This window comes from Emys orbicularis, chromosome 2 (genome assembly GCF_028017835.1).
Source record: "Emys orbicularis isolate rEmyOrb1 chromosome 2, rEmyOrb1.hap1, whole genome shotgun sequence".
Classification (NCBI taxonomy): Eukaryota; Metazoa; Chordata; order Testudines; family Emydidae; genus Emys; species Emys orbicularis.
Genome location: NC_088684.1, coordinates 275523372 through 275548524, shown reverse-complemented (window position 1 = coordinate 275548524; position 25153 = coordinate 275523372). Strand labels below are relative to the sequence as shown.

At 41.9% G+C, this 25153-nt stretch overlaps 1 protein-coding gene across 1 annotated transcript in view; it reads right to left on the bottom strand.

Annotated features, from left to right (window-relative positions):
• Nucleotides 1-25153, bottom strand: part of ADARB2 (adenosine deaminase RNA specific B2 (inactive)) — a 409108-nt gene that overhangs the window by 7368 nt on the left and 376587 nt on the right. Inside the window, exon 8 of the mRNA XM_065399295.1 lies at nt 8347-8528. Within this exon, the coding sequence (XP_065255367.1) occupies nt 8347-8528 (182 nt within the window). The remainder of the gene's footprint in view (nt 1-8346; nt 8529-25153) is intronic.

Genomic DNA, 25153 nt, shown 5'->3' with positions numbered 1-25153 from the left:
TCCACTAATTTCTGGGTTCAGAGCTTAAGACACTGAGGCCCTGATTTTCAGATATGCTGCACTCCAGGAGCTCCCACTGACTGCAGCTGAGATTGTGGGTGGGCAGTACTTCTAAACAATCAATCAATCCCAAGGTGTCTCAAGTTGGGCCTCCAAAAATGGGGGCACACCAGATAAGTGGCCACTTTTGAAAGGCCTCAGTAATGTGCCAAAGGTCATTCAGCAAGCCCAGTGGGGAACAAAATCCACACTGGGATCCTACTCACTGGACCGCATTGCCACCACAGTAATACTGTTGGAGTCCTCCTGCGTGAAAATGCTTCCAGCACTTGTAACATTAGAAGCAGCGCCAGTTCTGCCACTTAAAACAGTTCCCACCTCTCAGCTGTGTGCCTCTCAGCAGGACATGAATTAATGTCATAGAGAGCTGCTCACTCTCTGCTCCAAATATTGTCCAGCATGGTTCACTCTACATGGAAAAAAAAGTGTCTGCTAGAGTAAAGGGGGACTGAGCATGTAGAGGGAAAGAAATGAGGCCATTAAAAAACAAAATAATACAATGAAAGTGGTCACACTAGATACAGCTATTGGGTATTTATGGCTTCTCGGCATGGATGGCATCAGAGGAATGACCAAGGTGACTGAACTATCCTAGCTACAGCGCAAAGACGGCTTAAGACAAGACTAAAACTGAGTCATAATCACACACTGGGTTTGCAATCACTTTCATGTCATATTAATACCAATTTCAGCTTTTTTCTGAGATAACTGATGAGTCTGCATCTCAAAATCCAATTCTCCTAAGCAGTAGAATAAAAACGTCCTTTTGCTGAAATCCTGAATGTCAGAGAACTCCAGGGTCCTATTCATATACCTCCATACAGAACAAGATGCAAACTGATCAGAATCTGGTATTTGACACTTACGCACCAGTCTCTGTCAAGATATTACCAAAAAGCTTAAAGGACTGAGTGCTAAAAATATGGCAGCAAATGCTCAGCCAGCCCCTGTCTAGCAAAAAGCCACAGGTCATAGAATAAACACAGATGCAGCAAAATCAATGACCAGAGGAAAACAAAAATTTGATTTGAATTAACAGGAGCTCTGCATACATACATTACAATTAATCCCTTAAACAATAAAAAAAAAAATACAGGTCAACCCCAGGCAATCAGTGCCAATAGAGAGCGGTCTACAATAGCGGAAGGGATCATAGAAACCCACAGAAGCCGAAACCAAGCTGACATTAAACAATAGTTGAAGCTCTGCAATAACCAATGCATAAAACAGCACAATTAAAAACAGAAACTCGGGGGGTGGGGGGGGAACTGATATTACTGATGAACAGCCCAAAAACCTAAAGGCTGTATGAAGGCAATAGCACATGACAATGCATGTCTGCCAATCATATGGGTGAAATTTAGCCCCCGTGCCCAGATCTAGACATCATCGCTTCATCTGGTCCTGTTACAGTGTCAGTTAACAGTGTCAGGTGGGTAACATGGTGAGGTGATCAGGTGATCTCCAGATCCATGCAGAAAGGAATAAATGGCTTAATTTGCCCCACCTGCATACCTGAGAACATCTACAGTGATTGAGGGACGCATAGGCCAGAGTGTTCTTTAGCTAATAACTCACAGTTTTGCACAGTGGATAATTTAATCCCACAGAAATGTTTCCTCTCTGCCTGTGGTATACATTATGGGGGAGTGGGAAAAGTTGGGGATCTTATTTGTAGAGAGGGGGGAAAATGACCTCCAGAGGTATTTTTCTGAGCTCCAGACAGAAGTCCTCTCTGGCAGGATAATTCAGCCATATCCAGAGAGAGGGTGAACTTGACCAGAGACATGGAAATCATTCCAATCCTTTCTTTAGGGTTAGATCGAACCATTGCTCAATGCCCAAATGTGGAGGAGCCCCAAGGAGGAATCGTGACTCAGAGAATCACAATTTCTTTCCTGCTCCTCACTTGCTCCTGGGAGGGGATCATTTACTTCAGCCATTTACTGAGTGTAGAATATTCCTTCCTTTGCACCAGCTAGTGTGGGTGAAGCCAAGACTCTCCCTACTCCCTATTCCTCCTGACCCACCTGCTCAGGGGATGAGAGGAATACCAAGCGCACAGCAGGCTTCTGTTCTTTTCCCCCTGCACCTGGGCCCAAGTTCAGGGGAAGGGAGGGGGTTGGAGTCTTACTACCCCTTACTCCTCTGTATTACCTTGTTAGAGTCAGGTCCAGGTTGGCCCTTTGAGTGATAGTGGCATTTTAACAAGGGGCTCCTGTGATCCAGGCAGTCCCCTCGAGCTCATTAATATTAAAGTCTTTGAAACAAACTAGGCGAAATTGTGCCCTGAATCACACCCGGTTCTGCCCCACTGGAGTCATAGGAGTTGCAGAAGTGTAGCTGATGGCACAGCGTGGGCCTACACTGTTTTACTTAATGGGATACACAGCATTGCCAACCCCAAGCATTTAAATATCCTGAGTTAGGATTCGCCCTCCTCCCTCCTCCCCCAAATCAGTAAGAGAACCTTTTATAACAGGTTAGATTTTAAAAAGAAATAGAAACAAAAAAACCCTTAATGCTAGGCCTTATTCTGTTTTCAGTCACGTGGTGTAAATCAAAAGTAATGCCACTGAAGTCAATGGAATTTCACTTGAGTGGAATTGGTGTGTGAGAAAAATCAAACAGGTATTTTCTACTGTGGTAGCAAGGAATGATTTCAGCTGTCCTCATCAGGGCCTTAACTCTTTTCTTCACTAAAATGGCCTACCTTAAGGCATAAATGAGATAACAAAAATGTTAGGTATCCTCATAAACAAAGGGGACCAATAACACTGCTCTACAGCCAAAATGCTTCTGAAATAAATGTAGTCAAACTTTACTAATTCTGGGTCACTGAGAATGAAAATGATGCTTAAAATTGTTGATTGGCTCTAGTTTTCAAGATATGCTATTGGGTCAGTATATACGACCCTTGACTTGGGAATGGCAGAGGATAAGTGAGTTATAAAGGGAAGGGATCTCAATTTAAACCAGAAATGACTAAAATACATCTTTGACTGGATCTATGAATAAATCTATGACTGGGTTTGGACAGTACTTGCTTTTTAGGCAAAACAATGAGTGATGCAATCTGAAGCTGGTATTGCATCATACATGATATGAATTGCATCATGTTATTCCTAGAAGTCATGGATGATGCAATCATAACGAAGCTTACATCACTCTGCTGAACAAATTGCCCTATATCAGCTCTAGAAATCATACAGTGTCGTGCTCTCTTATTTGTCAGTGTTTGATTTTGCAAAGGGACACATTTCTGTTTAGCCAAAGTGAGCAGAGATGCCTCGTACTTGTGTGAACAGTGCAGATCACTTCTGCTATGTTTGTGGCGAAGTGACTTTTGCATCACAAAAGTGCAGTATAACCACTATGGTTAAGAAAGCCTATCACCTTTAATTTGACTGCAAAATTGGAGATCAGGACAAGAGGTGGGCCCCACACATATGCTGCAACACTTGTGCAACAAATCTTCGCCAGTGGTTGAACAGGAAAAGGAAATCTATGCCTTTTGCAGTGCCAATGAATTGGAGAGAGCCAACAGATCATACCAGCAATTGTTACTTCTTTATGGTGCCTCCAGTTGGGAAAGGTGTGTCAAAGAAGAAAAAGTGGACTGTGCATTATCCAAACATTCCATCAGCTATACGCCCAGTACCCCACGGAGAAGGACTGCCGGTTCCTGATGCACCAGAATCATTCTCACTTCAGTCAGACGAGGAAGAGGATGAAACTTCTGGTCCTGAACCATCAATGTCACAGGACCCACATTTTCTCCCATCCTCCTCCTCTGAACCACACCTCATAACACAAGGTGAACTGAATGACCTTGTCAGGGATTTGGAACTACCCAAGAGTAAGGCAGAGCTGTTGGGCTCCAGACTACAGCAGTGGAATCTCCCGGCAGGTGATGTTAGGGTTTCCATGTTCCGTGACCGTCAAAAGGATCTTGTCCCATTCTTCTTCATGGAAGGTGATCTTGTAGCCTGCAACAACATCCATGGTGTGATGGCAGCCCTCAACATCGTTCACGATCCAGATGAGTGAAGATTGTTCATTGATTCATCGAAGACAAGTCTTAAAGCTGTTTTACTGCATAATGGCAATGTTTTGCCATCAATTCCAGTTGGTCATGCCGTCCATATGAAGGAAACCTATGACAACATGAAACAACTTTTGAGGTGCATAAACTATGACCAACATCAGTGGCAGCTTTGTGGCGATTTGAAGGTTGTTGCTCTCTTGCTTGGTCTGCAGACTGGATACACAAAGTACTGCTGTTTTCTCTGCGAATGGGATAGTCGTGCAAGAGATTCCCACTACATCAAGAAAGATTGGCCACTCCGACAGTCATTGGAGCCTGGGAGGAAAAGTGTTCAGCATCCACCACTTGTTGAATCAAGGAAGATTTTGTTACCACCCTTACACATCAAGCTGGGTCTGATGAAGAACTTTGTCAAGGCCATTGACAAAACACAAGCAGCTTTCAAGTACCTCCGTGGAAAATTTCCAAGGTTAAGTGAAGCTAAGATAAAGGAAGGTGTCTTTGTTGGTCCTCAGATTCGTGAACTTCTTCGAGATGATGCATTTGACCATGCACTGCGTGGCAAGGAAAAGACGGCATGGAAAGCCTTCCAGTTAGTGGCAATCAATTTTCTCGGAAACAACAAGGCAGACAACTACAGGTTGTTGGTGGAAAACCTCCTCAAGGCATACTAAAACCTTGGTTGCAACATGTCACTAAAGATACATTGTTTGCACTCTCATCTAGATTTTTTTCCACCGAACTGCGGAGCAGTGAGCGACAAGCACGGCGAGCAATTTCACCAGGACATTGCAACAATGGAGAAACGCTATCAGGGCAAATGGAGCCAATCAATGCTTGCAGACTATTGCTGGACAGTGACAAGAGATGCTCCATTTAATGAATACAAGAGACAAGCCAAGAAGCGCCGAGTAGACACTGAATAGGACTAAACTATGTACATAATAATTTTTTGCCTTTTGTTTCATAATACATTTTATTTATATAACCCTTTTGCTGATTTTTAAAGTGTTACATAAACAGGACAGGTGAAATATTATCATGCAAAGCAACCATAAACACATGAAAAGACCTAGGTTTACAATTTATGATTAAAACTCTACTATCTACACAATATACATAGACATAAAATGTAAAAACTTAAATATCTTAGAAACAGTAGCCAATCAGTTGTTTTAATTGTCATATTTGAATTCAGCACATCAAAATACATAATAAATAGCACATTTTATCTCTGAAGCAGACGACTTCTCAAAAATTGTAGACCAGTGTAATTTTTAATCTCTATTAGTTTGAGTTCTAATTGGAATCCAGAGGTAGAAGCTGCCCGGTTTGAGATAGTTATGGGTTCCAATGCATTCCACGTGCCTTTTTCTAGTCACCCATTTCATTAGCCATTAGTTTCACTGAATACTTTGTCCTCGAAACCTCTCATTTGAGGAAGTCTTCTGTGCACCACAGTTTTACAGCTGTGAAGCACATAACATAAATCACAACAACCTACATTTAATATGGATTGACACTGGCTCCGTAGGAGTCATGAGCATGTATGAAACAATGTTTTTCTTAACTAAAGCAATACAGATCAAATCATCTGGAGAGACAGATTCCACCCACTACTGCTCCCAGTCTAAAGGAAATTCACAGACAGCATAAAGGCAAAGAGAAAGCTTTCCCAAACAAAGACAACTCTCAGTGAAAGAAGAAACCAAGTTCTATGAGACAAATACATTGCAAGTGACATCGGTACCCCTTTGATGCAGCTTTACCATCCTGAAAATATGTGACATTGGCTCACAAACATAAATGTACAGTATAAAGCCAAACCCTTGCCAGTATCATCTGGGCTGGCTGTGGTCATTTCCCACAGCCAGCCCAGATAAGATTAAAAATCTTATAATTTTTAATCACTTTTCAACCTGCGTGGGGTTTCTTTGTACACAGGAAACTTCCAGTGAGACTTATTAGAAAATGGGCTTGATTCTTATCTCATCTACACTGATGTACTATTATGTAAAACTGATGTAATAACACATGAAATAAGTTCATTATGGTCACAATGTGTGAAATTCACCCCTGTGCAGAGGTCCAGCACAAGACCTATGAACTACATAAGTCCCACTTAAATCCTATTTTGAGGACTTAATTGGTTTAAGTGTGTGATGGCCTTCTGCACAGGGATAAATTTTCCCCACTAAAGGGAGAATGTACTGGTACTCTATATGGAAATCACTTTAGAGGCCAATTCTCATTCTAGTGTAGTCATTGATAAACAGGATTTATATAGTTATTAATGTAATCTCAAACAAAATGATGAAATATGTATGGGGATTCCTTATACATTCGTATTAGACAATCTTCTATATTTGTCTAACTATACCGAAGATTTATAAAGCAAATGTTTGACAACAGGCTAAGCAGCTACCTCTGACATACTCACCCTGACAACAAACATGCAAGTGGTACCAATCTAATGTGCTAAGCCCACAGTGAAACAGCCAATTTCCCCCTTAGCTAAACTATCACTTCTTCACGCTTAGCAAAGCTAATTTTTATCTCAAAGACGCATGTGAAACATAAAAACTCAGCAAGAAGAATAAGAAATAGATAAAGGATAAACTATCCAACAGCACTGAAGTGACTTAGGTGCTTTAAGTCACTCCATTGAGGTCAGTGCTGCAATGTCAGCAGAGGCTCCTGGCAAGTCATTTATACCTACCACAGTCATCCCCTTGGTATCTCAGTGCATCCTTGCCAACAATCACAGTTCTCCAGTGTTCCAGGAGCCTGATTGAAGGGCCTGATCCTGTGAGGTGCTGAGGACTTCGACTCTCAGTTACCTCAAACAGACTGGAAGGCACTCAGCAATCTGCAGGATGTTCTTCTCAGGATCAGGCCCTAAGGTAGCTTCAGAATAGCTGGGAATCCTGGCTGCTGGCTAAGGCCAATTAAATCAATGAGAGTTTTTCCATTGACATCACTGGATTTGGATCAGGCCCTGGCTAATAAGGATTTATTAGGCTATGGGGGCTGATAGGATTACATCCTACCAATACTATTACTACTGTGTAGTGTGGATGATGTACTGCGGGCTGTTGTACCACCTGCTGCCACAAGGGGACTCCTTATGGTGCCAGAGCTGGACTACACAGACTGCAGGCAGGGGAGGGAACAGGGAATAAAGGCTTGTGTGGGGTTGATTGACAGTACAGGGATCCCTGCATTAACCTCCCTGCAGTCCTTCCCTGATGCTTCTGTTCAGACCCAGCAACAAGGAATGGAGTAGGGGGTCTGGGCCAGGGGGCTCTCAGATGGGAGGAGGCGGGCTACTTCTCCTGGGGTGCGGATGGTGGGCAGCAGGTAGGTGAGGGAAGGGTCCTGAGCCTGAGGATGGGTGTTTTGACTCTGTAGGGCTGTGTGTGTGTGTGTATGTGTGTCCCTGAGCCTGGGAGTGTCAAACGAGAAAGGGCTCTGAGCTGCAGGGGCTGGTTCTGAGCTGTGGAGATGTTAGCTAGGAAGTGGAAGGATTTTCAGTCTGGGGGAAGATGTTTCTGAGCAAGTGGGAGTTGGGCTGGAGGGAGCTTGAGGAGGCCCTGAGTCAGGAGTGGGCTGGGTTGGGCAGCCAGGGTTGAGTACAAGGGGAATGAAGTCCATTGGGCTGTAAGAGCTAAAGTACTGATGCCACTTTAAGCATTTAAAGCTGTGTAGCATTCATGGCCACCAATGGGCCACTGTAAGAGTTTAGGGCCTGATCCTTCAAGGCGCTGAGCAACTCCTGTGAGGTGCTAAGTGCACTCAACTCCCACTGATTTCAGTGGGAACTGTGGGCATGCTGCACCCTGCTGGATTGGGCCCATGGCAGTCAATTAGAACTTTACTATTGGTTTCAATGGGTGCCAGATCAGACCCTTATGGACATATTCAGGTAACCCACATGGTCACCCCAGCTATGCATCATGGTGGTCCCTATTGACCAGCAGTCCTTCCTACTGATTATCATTAGGAATAAATTGCTTCCCTGGGAGCCTGCTGCGTTAGTTGGATCATTCCTCTCCCAAGGTAGCCTGGAGCAGTGTATTGCTATTGCTCAAAGGAGAATGAGAGGAAAACATGCAGCTTGGATGCATGGAGGACACATGGTGTAAACAAATGCTCAGAAGTTAACTTTCCTCTTGACGTCCAGTGCAATTAGTAATGGGAAAGGTGATCATTTGTCTTTCAAGCAGGTGTTTGCTTACCACTGAGGAGCAACTGATTATGCCGGTATGAGGCTGGCAGCTGACCAATGTCTTCTATTCTATGGCTCATTACCCTGGAAAGGTGACCAGTGTGACAGAGGCTTCCCACAATAATGCTGTGCAAGTATGTGGGTTCGATGAAGTAACTGAGGAGAGCACCTTGTAACCCAAGAACGTTCCATCTGGAAAAGAAATACAGCAGTGATAAAACATACTGGTACAGAAATGAACCTGTGAGAGACTGTGAGGAAAAAAAATGTCAACACATGGGTGAGGAAGACTTTTCCCATCTTTGGAATTTTGATTCCAGAGATAAACATTTAGGGTCAGACGCTCTACTTGGCTAAGTCACCTTAAACTACCCTAAATATATAGCTGAGGATTCCCTTGGTGTGGAGTGATCTTTGGCTGGCATAAAGCTCCTCCTGCTGTAGCATCAGAGTGTGCCGTGACATGTCGGAAACATGTCGGGGCAGAAAGGGATGGAGCTGGTGGCCCTTGGATTGGAAGCAGAAAGGTGGTTTAGAGTTATCCCTCACAGTTGTGATCAGTTGTGCCAAGCATAGTGTAGCTGAGGATTTAGCTCATTAGGCCTGAGCCAGCACTGCATTACTTCGGCTTTATGCTAGTACAACCGGACCTATTTCAATGGAGTTGTTCCTGCATAAAGCTGAGCTAGTTAGGAGTGAATCAGGCCCACAGATTATCTCACACTGGGCAACTAGTGGAAAACACTAGGACTGATTCTCCTCTCACACTGGTATTAGCCTGGTGTAACTCTGCTGACTTAGTGGAGTTACGTCTGACTTATAGGCCTCATGTTGGACACAATCCTTGGAATGGCTATTTGATTTGAAGCCCCTTTTGCATTTATTCTTAACACACATTTTTATGGATTTTTAAAATTGTCCTGCATAAAAATATCCATGTTCTTACGTTAGAAATGGGGTTAGAGTGGAAACAAAAGCACTTGTATTCCTTATTCGCTATTGGTCATATGTTATTTGCTATTCTCTTCTTTAAGAAAGTTTCGGTCATCCACTCATGGGGCAGACACGATGCCATGTTTCGTAGGTGACCAATTGCCACACCACATAGTTGTCATGACCAGTTTGCTGCAAACACCTCACAGGCTGACATTTGTTTGCACAGACTGCTTGCCATGCAATTATGAAGAGCAAATACCTTCAAAAAAAATCAAAGTCTATTCCTGAACCGAAAAAAGGGTTACATTTGTTAGGTAATTTATTCATAACAAATAATTCGATGAGCTCTGATATAGTCAGACTGAGTGTGCCTTGCCTTGATGCTCTCAATACAGATATAAAAGAATGACGATGAAAACCTTAGGGCCTTGCAACTGCTAATGATTTTGAGCTCCTTATAACTGCTATTGGATTAGTTGAAAGAGCTGCTCTGCATTTTAATACGTACAATTCTTTTATATAAAGCTAGTTACAAATAAGACTGAATCCAAATTCTAAATTCTCTAGAGGATATATAATTAGATAAAAAGCAGAAAGGAGAAAAAGGAGAAAAAGAGATTTCAAGATACAGTTATCTTCACTTGCAAACCTTAGGTTCTGTCTTGCTCAGTGCCAGTTTAATGGGAAATATTTTTCCTTTCTAAATTAACACAAACATGTTTTCCTGAACTTAAGTGACACTTATAATATAGTTCAAAGCTTTTCACCTCGTTTTGGGTAGTACTGAGCTCAAATTAGAAACTCTTTTGAAAAATGTGCTTTTGGGGAGAGCATTTTGGCTTATAAAAGCTGACAACATTTGGAGATCCAGAGCCGAATGAAAAAGAGTTTCGAGGTGTCTGTTATTTGAGGCAACATCCAGTGGTTACAATGGTAAATAATGTGTTTAAAGCACAATCTCCATCAGCAGCAAGCATTATGTAGCTAATTTCTTACATCATTGTTCTTTTCATTAATTAACATTTCTCAGCCGTTAGTGCAATTATTGCGGTGCCTCTGTGCTGTATGTCTCTTTTCATGATTAATAAGGAGTCATTATATTTCCCTTTCCTGAAGCAGTCAATTAACACGGAATACTTTCCATTAATTACGGAATGTTTAAAACCAGCATGCTGTACCTGGAGAGCAATCTGCTCAAGAAACCTGTGACACCAATTGCTTTAAAAAGTTCTCTTTAAATTTTATTCCAAAAACACAAGCAATTTAGCTGGCTATATTAATTTGCCTCAGAAGCAGGGCTGTGAATGAGAAACATCTTTTAATCTCATGCAAGAAAAGGCAGCCATCTGGCTGCTGAGGATTTCAGAGTGAGACTTTCCCTCTCTCCCTCCATAAATGCAGGTCATTAAAGTAATGTGTTCATCTACATAAAACTCAAATGGAATATAAAAGGTAATATTTATATACAAACAATTTAGTCCCACAATTTAAACAGTCATTGGTTTTATGAAACATAATTATTTACTTTAGTCTATCAGATTTGCATAACTTCATTTGGGGAAAAAAGTGTGGTCATTTCTGCAAATAATGTCACTTTTAAAGGAAGGGACTCTTTGACTCTTTGAATGCATATCTTATTGCAATGGAAAATTAATAATGCAAGCTTAGGAAATAGAGAGTTCAGTTAACAGCACTGAATTCAGAATTGGCTTCGAAGCAGAGTAAAATATATTAGACAGCAACTCTTCCTTTCAGACTGAAACACTTGCAAGATCTCAGTGTCGTTCTCAATATATGACATTTTCTTTTATACCCTCCCTCCAAACCGCCCCCCCGGATGTTTGTTTGAAAAAGAAAGAGAAAACAGAAAAACAACATATGTTCCGCAAGACTGAAATATCACCAATATGCATATCATAAGTAGATTACCTGGGTCTTATTTACAAAAATAGGCTAGTGAGTTCACATAATAAATAAAGAGATAGTAATGATTATTATTTGCATTAAATACCAACCTGAAGCATCTTTACAGAGATTTTATATGGCTAATTCTGATCTCGCTGACACCCTTGTTAGGGATGACTAAATCTATGAAGTGAGTGGAATTACATCAATGGAAAACATGGTATAAGTGTGATCAGATCAGCCCTTTGTGTTCAAAGCATTGTATAAACATTCACTAATTCTCACAATGATCCTGAGAGGTAGATCAATATAATTATCTGCACTGAGGCAGAAAAGTGAAGTTACTTGCTCAAGACCACAGAGTTATTTAAAGGAAGAGCCGGGATTAGAACTCAGGGCTTCCTAAATCCCATTGTTGTGCTTATTCTGCCTGACAAGACTGTCCCTCCCAGCCAGCCAGCCAAGGACAGCCCAGCAATAGTATTAGAAAGGCAATAAGATTTGTGGATCACCCAAGGCGGACCTTGACTTTAAATATACAGAAAGAGAGGAGAAAGCAACTAAAAGAATGAGGGGAAAAAATTCAGAGAAGCACCTGTGCCTGAAATGTGAAGACAGAGTATAAATTTATTATCCCAGAACTAAGGTCCTTTCAGAATATCACCTATATCCTGTGCCATGGAGGAGAGAGAGACCAGATAACAGACCTACTCACCTAGCAGGCAAGTTTCAATGGGGAAGGCAGCTCTTGACTGGTTTCCAGCGCCAGTCCCCTATGAGAACTATCAAGCTAGTTAGTCCACTCAGTCTTAAAAATGGCTCTCAGACTATCTCATGTTTTGCAGGCTTAGTGTCTCTATGCCAGTCTAACTTGTGGCCTGATTTAGCTTCCATTAGCTTTCCATTACATTTTATAAGGAGTGGATTGTGTCCTTAAATTGTTCTGATACCTCCCAGTACACATTTGCCTGTCCATGAAAAAAGATGCTTCGCTATTTTCATGTCCTTGAGATAACGGTTCTCCTTGCTAACAAAAGAACGGAAAGCTTGGTGTTTCCTTTTCAAAATACTTGGGAATGGGAACTGGATCGTCATGGGGCTGCAATGTAATCATAATGAGGTAAAGAGCTTTTCTGCTATTGGTCATGGATTCAGATCAATGCCTTGATAGCAGCAACCAAATTACACCTGATGGCTGTTCAGTGACTGATGCTGCTGACCTACTCGCAAGTCCACATCACAAAAATCAGCACTAATTTGCACCCTGACTGGCAGTCTCAGCACAGATCCCACAGATGGAAAAAGCAAAGATTGAACTATGCTCTCAAGTCTGGCCCCAGTTCAGCAAAGCATTTAACCGTGTGCTTAAGTCTATTCCTATTCAGCAGAGCACCATTACTATAAGCACCTGCTTAAGTCCCACTGAAGTCAATAGGTACCTAAAGTTGAGTGTTGTTCTGATTAGGGATGGACTTCTGCACTAGGGTCCCTGAGCACTCCCATCTCTGTCACAGATCAGAGCAGAGGCACATTGGTTGGAAGTTTGCATTGCTATAACTTGTGCTGCACTCTTCTGTGGCTAAGGAGAGGACCTCATGCTTGAGGGCAGCCAGTCATTTAATTTTCATGAGGACTATATTCAAATGACAAATATTTGGGAGAAGCCTCTTGCTTGTATAATCCCTATTCTGGCTATCACATATTTATAGTACACTTGGTTTTAGTAACCAGCTCAGTTCTCTGGTAATTAAACACCTACAGGATTACATAAGGCTACGTCTTCACTACCCGCCTGAATCGGCGGGTAGAAATCGATCTCTCGGGGATCGAATTATCGCGTCTCGTCGGGACGCGACAATCGATCCCCGAATCGACGCTTGTACTCCACCAGCGCAGGTAGGAGTAAGTGCCATCGACGGGGGAGCCGCGGAGGTCGATTTGCCGCTGTCCTCACAGTGGGGTAAGTCGGCTCGGATACGTCGAATTCAGCTAAGCTATTCGCGTAGTTGAATTTGCGTATCTTAAATCGACCCCCCCCCCATAGTGAGGACGGGTAGGAAAATTGTGGGAAGTGATTCTGGTCTGAGCGGCAGTAAAAATATCAATAGCAATGTTCATTTCTGAAGGAGCTTTTTCTATGTAATCTACTGTAGGTGCATGAAAGTAGCTGTGTTCCCATCTGTAACAAAGTGCTTGCTTCAAATACAGCTTTTCCATATAAAATTATTATTCAGCGGAAACGCAGTGTTATATTTCAGGCCCTCCAAATATCAAAGTGACTTTCCTCACTAAGAAGAAATATAGTGGATCATTTTGAGTATTTCTAATTGTGCAAGATTTGTAAAGGCTGTTTTCAAGGGCACACTTCTCAGATGATTTATACTCTGTGTGCTTTTTAATAACCTTTCCAATAAGAAAATCAACCCACTTCTCACAGAGTCACAGATTTTAAAAAAAATCTTCAGCAAAGAGGATCAATAAAACCAAATGTCCCCCCCCAAGCTTAAACTGGGGAGTTTTTCTGGTTTAGGGCTTTTGCTCAAGTCCTTTTGTTCAAGCCGCTGATATTACTGCAGTGTTCGCAGAGACAAAATTCCATGCCCAGTTTTCAATAATCCCTAAACAAATATATTTTTGCCTGTATGTCAGTCATTGAAATGCCAAAGATGAATTGGAAGGGATCTTGGAGCAGGCAGCTTTTCTTTAATTAGATGACACACTCTCCTTGCTCAGAACAAATCATAACTACATGGCGACTCCGACTACAATCGCAACGGAACTGTTTGCATGTGCTTATGCCAGTCAGTCACTAACAGAGAGATTCTTGAAAATATACTTATAAATAATAATTACATCAGAATCCTCATCACTGTTGTGATATAACTGACAGCCTGGGACTGGAGTTGGCTGCAGCACCTTCATGCTTCTGTATATGTGAAGCTGACCCAACTGCAGTAGGTGTAGCTTTACATCCGTTATCTTTCAGTGTACATAATGACAGTGTTTTACATTTATATAGCACCTTTTCTCCCAAAGGATCCCAGTGCACTTCAGGTACACTAGGTATACAGCTTTGCCAATGAAATATGGCCAACTTTGGGGTGGTGGGCAGACAACCAGGATATGCTGCACACCAGGAGGGTGACAGTAATTGGTCGAGGAAACGCTCCTGTTCCCCCCTCTCCTTATTGACTGATTGCTTCCCCTACCTAATATCAGAGGGGTAGCCGTGTTAGTCTGAATCTGTAAAAAGCAACAGAGGGTCCTGTGGCACCTTTAAGACTAACAGAACTATTGGGAGCATAAGCTTTCGTGGGTAAGAACCTCACTTCTTCAGATGCAAGATGCCCACGAAAGCTTATGCTCCCAATAGTTCTGTTAGTCTTAAAGGTGCCACAGGACCCTCTGTTGCTTTCCCCTACCTAAGTGGTTTTTATTTCATCCTCTGTGATGCTCTGTTCTCTTGGCCCACCCTCCCCATCTGCACTCCTCCCTCCACAACTCTGTCCCTTTCTCTTGCTGGTGAAATGAAAAGAAACACATTCTAAGCATGGAACTAATGTTGCTTCAGTTTGTTAATTTACCTTCCTCCCTCTTCTCCCCCTCCACTGCTTCAAGCAAATCAGCAGAATGGAGCTGTGTGATGGAGAAGAGAAGCCAAGAAGGTGTGATTGGGTGGATCTGAAGCTATGAAGTAAGAGCATGCTGAAGACTTTGCTACTTTCATAGACCTTCTCTGTTCAACTGGGGGAGCAGAACAGCAGGGGGCACATTTCAGCTGAGAAAAATGTGTTGTCATGTTCTAACTTCTGCTGGTGAGACAGACAAGATTTCAAGCTTACACAGAGCTCTTCTTCAAGTCTGGGAAAGGTACTCAGAGTGTCACAGCTAAGTATCTTTCCCAGATCTGAAGGAGAGGTGTGTGTAGATGGACCTTTGGTCTGACCCAGTATGACCATGCTTATGTTCTTAAAAGCTTGTCTCTTTCACCAACAGAAGTTGGTCCAATAAAAGATATAACCTCACCCACCTTGTCTCTCTAATAACCTGGGACCAACGCAGCTATAACAACACTACAAACAACTGTCATGTTCTGAAATTGATTGAGCCTGTGTAAACTAACCAAAACCTAATGGGCTTTGAAGGCACTGGTCTGCATTGGGTTGTGGAGTAGCCCCAGAGTGAGTGCTGCTGGATTGCATCTCAGTGCAAGGGTTGCTGTTGTGCCTGGTCTTTGTGTGAAGGTGTGTGTAGGAGGGGAAGGCAGACAGAGGGGTAAGGCTCTTTGTGCCCTACTTCCTACTTCTGCACTCATTCAAGGGCCACGCATGATCCGGTTCTCAACATAGGTTATAAAAATAGAGCACGCTGATGAAGAAGGGACAATAGGCCAAATCCTCAGTGGTGTAAATGGATATAGTTCCCCTGAAGTCAATATTTACTTACCTCTGATGTGCTGTGAAGGCCTAGGGCCGATCCTTATCTCACACTGCTGTTACTCCAATGACTTCAGTGGAGCTACTCCTCATTCACAGCACGAGGGCAGACTCAAATCCTAAATTTTTCCTAACAACTTTATTGTTATTATTGTTAAAGGAAACATCTAACTCCCCACTCCCAACTGCTCCAAGTGAAATATTAAGAGAAATGTAGATTGAAATTTTCAAAGACACATAAGGGAATTAAGTGCCCAACTCCCATTGAAAGTCAATGGGTACTAAGCACCTAATTCCCTTAGGCACCTTTGAAAACCACAACTATAAATAATATCGCTTGTGAATTTGAAAGCTTTCTTTGTTTATTGCTTTTATGGGAGATGCATTTTTTTGTTCTTATCAACTGTTTTAAGTCTTGTCTGCTTAGTGTACCATTAACCTACTGTACCACAGACATTACTATCAAAGTTTCCTGTTATGCTTTTGCACCATATAAATTGTTACTCATGGTGGTCTATATTCAGCAGAGTACCTACCATGTTCCTATTAATATGATTATTTAGCTACTAATGGTTTAGAAACTGGAACTAGCGCATTAGTTTTTGATCAGTTTCTTAGCAGTGTGTGTGTGTGTGTGTGTATATATATTTTTTTCTGGAATATCCCTTGTCATGAAAGACTGAAGTTGAATTCTCAGTCACACAGAAAGGGGTTAAGAGAGAGAATTACAAATTGACTTTATTGTGTGCACAAACTGTCTCTAACTGAAGAGCTAGCTGTGTTAATTGATTTTCATTTACATTAATATGCAGCTTTTGAAGTAGCTTTTTTTAAGAGTTACCTTGCCAGGCTCAGTCTTCTGTTAATAATGTCTTTGGTCGACAGGCTAACCCTAAAATAGATCTAAAAAAGTGAATATCTATCACTGACTTGCAGTTTAGCATTTTTCTATGGTACATTTAAACGCATCTTAATTTGTCCAAATCACTTTGTAAAGTTCTATTTTGGATCAGACAGCAAATGTGAAAAATCGGGACAGGGAGTGGGGGAAAATAGGAGCCTATATAACAAAAAGACCCAAAAATCAGGACTGTCCCTATAAAATCGGGACATCTGGTCACCCTACCTATTGCTAAATCCTTACGCCATTCTTTAACACCACTCTTATCTTACGCTATTATGAATACTTCCCTCAATAGATATTCAGATCTATTCACTAGCGATGGGCGAGAAGGACCTTTGAATCTTAGCCAGGGAACAAGAATAGACTGTTTGACAATGGCGAACATGAAGTTTGGAGGCACTCTGCTGCTATTCATGTCATTGTACGGGTGAGGTATAATTCAGATGTTATAAATCTCACTTAGCCCCTGGGTTTAACTTCGGAGTCTTTTTGAAATAGTAGGTAACTGCTCAGTGCATAACGTGGTGGCACAAAAATGCAGCCTTTTAAAGCTGACCTTTTGAGGAAGCTTTTTAAAATAAAACAATTTTAAAATGGTTTATGATCTAAAGTCAAGAGTGAGTGCAACGTGGGCTGAATTATGACCGGTGTTTACTCCTAAGCATGTGCCAGGAACACTGTGGCTCAATGGGGAATGTCCCCACAAAGTGTGTGGTGAGTATACTTCGCAGACCTTCCACAAGTGCTCTGCCAGGGGATCCTCAAAAGGGTGGTTCTGAATGGGGCCTAGGAGTCAGGGTCCATGCATTTAAACATGATTATGTCCTGGCCTGGCCATTGCTCAACATGCCCTCAACCAGGTTCTCTCTGCCAGAACTAGAGACAATTTAATCTGCACTGGGAACTGGGGGGACGGACTTTGGGCAGCTAGAAGAGGGGTGCACAATTAGTGCTGCGCTGAAATATGATGGTGGAGCTGTTCGGAGTGAAACACAGTATGTTGCAGAATTTGGTCTTGTATGTGTATAGTCAGATTTTCAGAAGATCTCAGCACCCATAGTTGGGGCCAGATGTTCATAAGAGCTTAGCATTAAGCACTAGGGCCAGATTTTTAAAGATGTGTAGGTGCTTGATGAGATTTTCAAAGGCACGTCGGTGCCAAACACCCATTGAGATGAATGGGAGTTAAGTGTCTAGGTGCTTTTGAAAATCGCACTAGGGGGCCAGTTTTTAAAAAGTATTTAGACACCTGAAGAGCCAGAGAAGTATGTGCAAAAAATGTATGTATGACAATGTATCCAAGCCAGACAAAAAATTGAACGGATCCCTCTACATTGAAATTATGCAGAAAGGGCAGAACTGTGGCATTCAGCTACAGCCCTGCAGTGGGGATGGTGCCAAAGTGCACTCTTGAGGCTGCTCTGGCAAGGGCTGCGCCTGAAGCAGGCACAATTCTCCCTGAAGCTCCCAGGAAACTCAGGTCATAATCTGCTCTTCCCTGCACAGCAGGGCCAGAATGGAAGAAGGGTGTTACCACAGCGATACTTTCTCCCCGGCCCCCTAACATCTGCAGCAGCCTTAACCCCGTAGTCACCTTGCATTGGATTTCCTCTGTACTTGGCTTCTGCGTGGGAGCAGCAAGGTAAAGAGAGGCTTAATCTGACCTATAATATTAAGCAAGTTTGGAGTTTTCTGTTTTGATGATGAGCCTGAGAAATTACAGTTCTCCCAGAGCCTCAGTGCTGCCCCAAGGTGTCTATACCGAGCCAAAGTCCGTGTTTTGGAGGCTGAGTTTAGCACCAAGTAGAATTGGGTGAAGACTGCAAAAACAGTTTCTTTAAACAACTGGCTGAATTTTTAAATGAATTTGCTTCTGCAATGCATATGCCCCTTTCATATTCTTTTTTCACAAATCTCTGTGTGTGTCTTAGTGACATCAGTGCTTGTGGAGAACGAATTTCAGAGTCTCATGTATGAGGGTAAGCAAGGGTGCTTGGGCCAACGGGGTGTTTGATTCTACAGCCTACAGATTCAAAAATCTTGAACCTCTACCACTTCAGCATGCATTATGAGACTCATAAAACCTTTAGGTGGCCTGGCCACCTGAGGACGACCAAGGCCAACACAATATTAGTGTGGGTTACGTGAGGAGTCACAGAAACCAAATTTTAAATATACACATATAAATTAATAGATTTTAAATCCAGAAGGGGCCATTAAACTGCAGCTATTAAAGTCAGACATTTTAAAATTAAAGGTTTGGATAACTTGCAGCCAAGTGTTTTAAAAGAACTGGCTGAGGAGCTTGCTGGACAGTTAATGCTGATTTTCAATAAGTCTTGAAACACTAGGGAAGTTCCATAAGACTGGAAGAAAACACTTGTTGTACCAATACTTTAAAGGGTAAACGGGATGACCCAGGTAAATATAGGCCTGTCAGTCTCACCTCAATTATGGGCAAGATAAAAGAGTGGCTGATATGGGACTTGATTAATAAAGAATTAAAGGAAGGTAATATAATTAATGCCAAGCAAGATGGGTTTATGGAAAACAGACCTTTTTTAGGAGATTACAAGTTTGGTTGATAAACACAATAGTGTCAATGTAATATACTTAGACTTCCCTGAGGTATTTGACTTGGTACCAAATGACATTTTGAAAAAAAAAAATAGAATGATCCAAAATTAACATGGCACGCATTAAAATGGATTAAAAGCTAGCTAACTGATAGGTCACAAAATGTAATTGTAAATGGGGAATCTTCATTGAATAAGTGTGTTTCTAGTGGGATCCTGCAGGGATCGGTTCTTGGCTCTATACTATTTAACATTTTTATTAATGACCTGGAAGAAAACATAAAATCATCACTCAGAAAGTTTGCAGATAACACAAAAATTGGGGGAGTGGTATTATGAGGAGGACAGGTCGCTTGGATCATTTGGTAGGCTCAGCTCAAGCAAACAATATGCATTTTAATATGGCTAAATGTAAATGTATACATTTAAGAAAAAGAATGTAGGCTATGCTTACATGATGGGGGGTGGGGTGGGGGTGTCTATCCTGAGAAGCAGTGACTCTGAAAAAGATTCGGGGGTTGTGGTGGATAATCAGCTGAACATGAATAATCACACAGTTCCTGTGTGACACTGTGGCCAAAAGGGCTAATGCAATTGTTGTATGAATAAACTGAGGAATCTTGTGTAGGAGTAGAGAGGTCATTTTACCTCTGCATTGTCACTGGTGTGACTGCTGCTGGAATACTATGACCAGTTCTGGTGCCCACAATTCAAGAAAGATGCTGATAAATTGGAGAGGGTTCAGAGAAGAGTCACGAGAATGATTAAAGGATTAGAAAACCTGCCTTATAGTGATAAGCTAAATAGGTTGTGCTACTTGGGTCTAACAAAGAGAAGGTGAAGGGGTGACTTGAAGTACTTACTTGAGGGACAAATATTTAATAATGGGCTTTTCAGTCTAGCAGAGGAAGGTATAACATGGCTGGAAGTTGAAGCTAGACAAATTCAGACTGGAAAGAAGGTATAAATTTTTAACAGTTAGAGTAATTAAGCATTGAAACAACTTACCAATGGTTGTGGAGGATTCTTTACCATTCACAAATTTTAATCAAGATTGTATGTTTTTCTAAAGGATATACTCTAGGAAGGGGTTGGCAACCTTTGGCACATGGCCCATCAGGGTAATCCGCTGGCAGGCTGCAAGACATTTTGTTTACATTGACCGTCTGCAGGCATGTCCCCCCGCAGCTCCAAGTGGCCGCAGTTTGCTGTTCCCAGGAGCACATTCCCAGCCAGCACATCTCTGCGGCCCGCCGCTTCCTGCAGCTCCGATTGGCCAGGAACCGCGAACCACAGCCACTGGGAGCTGCGGAGGGGACGTACCTGTGGACAGTTCTGCAGAAAAGGACCTAGGGGTTACAGTGGATGAGAACCTGGATATGAGTCAACAGTGTGCCCTTGTTGCCAAGAAGGCTAACGGCATTTTGGGCTGTATAAGTAGGGGCATTACCAGCAGATCGAGGGACGCGATCATTCACCTCTATTCGACATTGGTGAGGCCTCATCTGGAGTACTGTGTCCAGTTTTGGACCCCACACTACAAGAAGGATGTGGGAAAATTGGAAAGAGTCCAGCGGAGGGCAACAAAAATGATTAGGAGGCTGGAGCACATGACTTATGAGGAGAGGCTGAGGGAACTGGGATTGTTTAGTCTGCAGAAGAGAAGAATGAGGGGGGATTTGATAGCTGCTTTCAACTACCTGAAAGGGGGTTCCAAAGAGGATGGATCTAGACTGTTCTCAGTGGTACCAGATGACAGAACAAGGAGTAATGGTCTCAAGTTGCAGTGGGGGAGGTTTAGATTGGATATCAGGAAAAACGTTTTCACTAGGAGGGTGGTGAAGCACTGGAATGCTTTACCTAGGGAGGTGGTGGAATATCCTTCCTTGGAGGTTTTTAAGGCCCGGCTTGACAAAGCCCTGGCTGGGATGATTTAGTTGGGAATTGGTCCTGCTTTGAGCAGGGGGTTGGACTAGATGACCTCCTGAGGTCCCTTCCAACCCTGATATTCTATGATTCTATGACAGTCAACGTAAACAAAATGTTTTGCGGCCTGCCAGCGGATTACCCTGATGGGCTCCATGCCAAAGGTTGCTGACCCCTGCTCTAGGAATTATTTTGGGGAAGTTCTAGGGGCTGTGTTATACAGGAGGTTACACTAGCTTATCACAACAGTCTCTTCTGGCCTTGGAATCTATGAATTATTATGATAATCTAGCCTGACCTCCTGCATCACACGGGTCAGAGAATTTTGTTCAGTAATTTCCTACATGAACCAAATAACACATGAGGATTCACACCAGACGTGTTTGTGCATTTACCCAATCAGGGCATAAACATAATACCATACAACTTATTTACCAATCACAACTAAGCAACAAAGCCCAAATAGCAAATACTAGATATCTAGCTTTTGCAGAAAATGTTGTGCTTGAACAATAGAATTTTTTAAAATGGTAAAAAAAATTGCTAAATGTTTTTGATTAATAAATAAATCAGATTAAACCACGTTCTGCTTGTGGATATCCTGTGAGGAGAAAAGAACGTATTTTGTTTCTCGGTAACGCTTTCCATTGCTGGGATCTTTGCTATTCTGGTTGTAAGTTCCTTTGCAGCCAGTGCAAAATGACACATATTTTAGCAGCTACTAGTAAGGTTCTCAATGGGGAACATTCTCTAATAGCCTAATGCTCCTGAGGGCCTTTTCCAAGCAACATAATCAAAGGAGTATAAGGAAGTTTTTTGTCAAAAATCTTATTTATATAATCGGGTTCATTTTTGGAAGTTTTTTTTACTGTAGGGCAAGTCCAGATAATGTGCGAATAGGCTCCTGTGTCACCACAGCCCCTGCAGTCATTGGGGGATTGAGCTGTTTACATTTTATGGTGAATATTTGGAGTCCAAAAGTATTGAATAATAACCTTCTACTGAGCTTCCCTCTAGGAGGGGGACTATAAAGAAGGCATTAAACCAATGTTCTTCTCATTCACTGGATTCCTTTCCCATCTGTAGTTCTTGTATCCTATGTGAAGAATGTAGAAAGCAGCCCTGGGGACTGGAGGAATGCAAAGGTGGGGTAAAGCTATATTTGCCCTGCCCGATCTCAGGTCCTGCACAGGGTGAACAAAACTGATCATGGGTTTGTGTACACTGTGAACGGAAAGTTGGTATTTAGTTCACAAAGGGTTCACATCCCCCGCCCACCCTTCACTGCTTTCTGCCCAACTCTAGATAAAACTGTCCCAAGGAGCACCCAATACTCAATTGTAACTTGTTCAGTATGGGGGTTGTTGAAGAAAAATCCATTTTGCTGGGGTACTGATGAGGGAACAGTACACTGTCTAAAATGAAAAAGAGCTTTTCTGAGATTATGAGACTTTTCTTGGTAGTTGGTGCTTTGTTTCTTCCTTCACCACCATCCCCTCTTCCTTCAAATGTGCCACTGTAATGTCCCACAGCATTATTTTGACTCCTCTTGCCTTTCTTACTAGCATCTCTTTCCCCTCCTTCCATTCACCTCCGTGCTCTCTACTTCATTAACCTCGACGTTCCCTCCACCATGTCTCCCTTTGAACCCCTCCGTCTGGCACCTACCCTCTCTACCCCACTGACGTTACCTTCTCCAAAGCCATCACAGTAAAGCTTCAAAGCCTCTTTTCCATCCCCATCCTTCTTGGCCTGTTCTTTTTCTTTGCTATGGTTGATCACACGCTCCCTTTAGAGGCTCTGACTTTCAATTGCTCTCTTGATCCTCTTGTTCTCTATTACCACCACATTGCTCCTCTCAATCCTCCTTGCTTCTTACTTTGCTCGTACCCCTGTTTTTATGAGCCATCCAAATTCTGGAAAAATCATACCCTGACTCACCACACCGACATAGCTTCTTTTCATACCCATTGTCACCTCTCTGACACAGCTTCTCTTCATATCCTTTGTCACCACTTTCCCCTTTTTCCGGCTTCTCCTTACCTTCCACATCAAATTCAGTTTTCATGTCCTCATCTTCAAGATCCTTCACAACAGAGCACTAACCTACCTCTGTGCCGTACCCTCTTTTCACTCTGCCCTTGTTCCCTTTGCTTCACCCAAGCCTCATGACTGACTCCCCCAATGTTTCCTTCTCCCACTCTTGCTCCAGGACTTTCTTCCAAGCAGCTCCCTATGCATTGGAATTCCTTTCCTCACCCCATCTGCCATGCCTCCACCCTTTCCTTTGTCGAGTGCCTCCTTAAAACACACATGTTCCACGAAACCTGTCCTTCAAAGATATGGTATCACATGTAAGTCTCACAACTTCCAAAACACTTGCTGTACAGATCACAACAAGTACACAATATTATTGATGTTACTTTTGTTTTCCCTTACCCCTACCTACAGTGTTTGTACTTGTCACTCATCAAGCTATAGTTTCGTTTAGCTCATCAGAGCAGGGAATACTGTATTTTGTCTAAGTGCCATCACATTTATGTGCTGTATAAATAAATAATAATTACAGCAACAATTAGAGCACAGCAAAGGGGGAGGCTCTAAGTTTTCTTTTGATAATGTAAGAATATTACATGGCAATCTGTAGTATTCCTTTACAGGTTTAATGCCATTTAGTTACATGGTAACAATCAGTTTCATGGAGGTATACAAGGATTCAGTGAAAGCTCTAAGCAGATATAATACTGGATGAAAGAACACGTATCTGGAGAAAACTCAGCTTCCGAGAGTCTATATTAAAATTGACATTCCCATCAATAACAAATATAATACTGCTTGCAGAGTTGATATTTAATTTACTGTCTATTGACTTTCAAAACCACAGAGACTGCAAAATTTCAATTCAGAAACTTTAACTTGTTTAGTTTTTGTAGTCTGTCTGTGTCTGGATTTAGAAAGCCCAGTTGTATCTGAAAGCAGAGGGAGAGTTCTGCTGAAACTCTCAGTTTTAAGTTTTCTATTATCTCTGTATGAATACATAAAAATATTACAGAAGAGGATGCCTTTTCTCTGTCATGCAAACAGAAGTTATTTTGTGACTAATCTACCTATTGCAGAGCGAGTATTTTGATGCATTGTCATTTGTTCTGTTAGCACTCCCATTTTATGATTGGATGAAACACACACATTCTTGGCCAAATTCTGTTCTCAATTATGCCTGTACAACCCTATTGACTTCAGATGGGTTGCATAGGAAAAGCTCAGAGCAGAATTTGGGCAAGTGCATTAAGCAGTAGTATTTTTCTAGCATTGTGCTCACATTGGCCCTTGATATTTATGGCCAAATTCTCTTCTGATGTAACTCCATTGAAGTCATATACATAAAATGGAAGCAGAGAATTTGACCCATAATATCTACATTTCTTATAGCTGCGATGGAATGTATTTTACAAGTAGAGATGTATGTACATTTAATATACATAACATACATATGTATATTAAATGTACATACATATATATAATTATATATAATTACAAATGTGTATGTGTATTAAATATATACGCACACAGAGTGGTTGTCATTTAAAATAATCAACATTTGCTAATAGTTAGTACCCTAAACTTAGAATGGGAAATAGCTGTGGTATCTCGCATGCCACTGTGGAATAATTGTTGGCAAACGTTGACTTTTTAATGGCAACTCTTCTGTATTAATATACATATATATAAGGCCCCACTTGAATTGTGGGATGATTGTCAAAAAATTACAGCTGAGTTGTGACAAGCCATGGAAAATTGCAGAAAAGTAATAATGGACATTATTGTTTGCAGTAATTAAGTCCATTATTTCTTTTCTGTGATTATTACGCTGTTGACCACCCAGCGTTGAGAGTTGGGGCTTATGCTGTTGGCTGCCCGGGGCTCCCACTGTCAGCCCCATGCACAGTGGGGCTCCTGTCAAAACTGCAGCGGAAGCCTAATATTGTGGAATCCACCATTTCCGCAATATCACAAGTTAAGTGGGGCCTTAGTAAATATACATTCTATTTACTGAGTATATCTAGCAAACAAACAAAAAAGCCATCACAGTCACCTGGACAAAGAAATCACATTTCATGATTATTTCTTCATCAG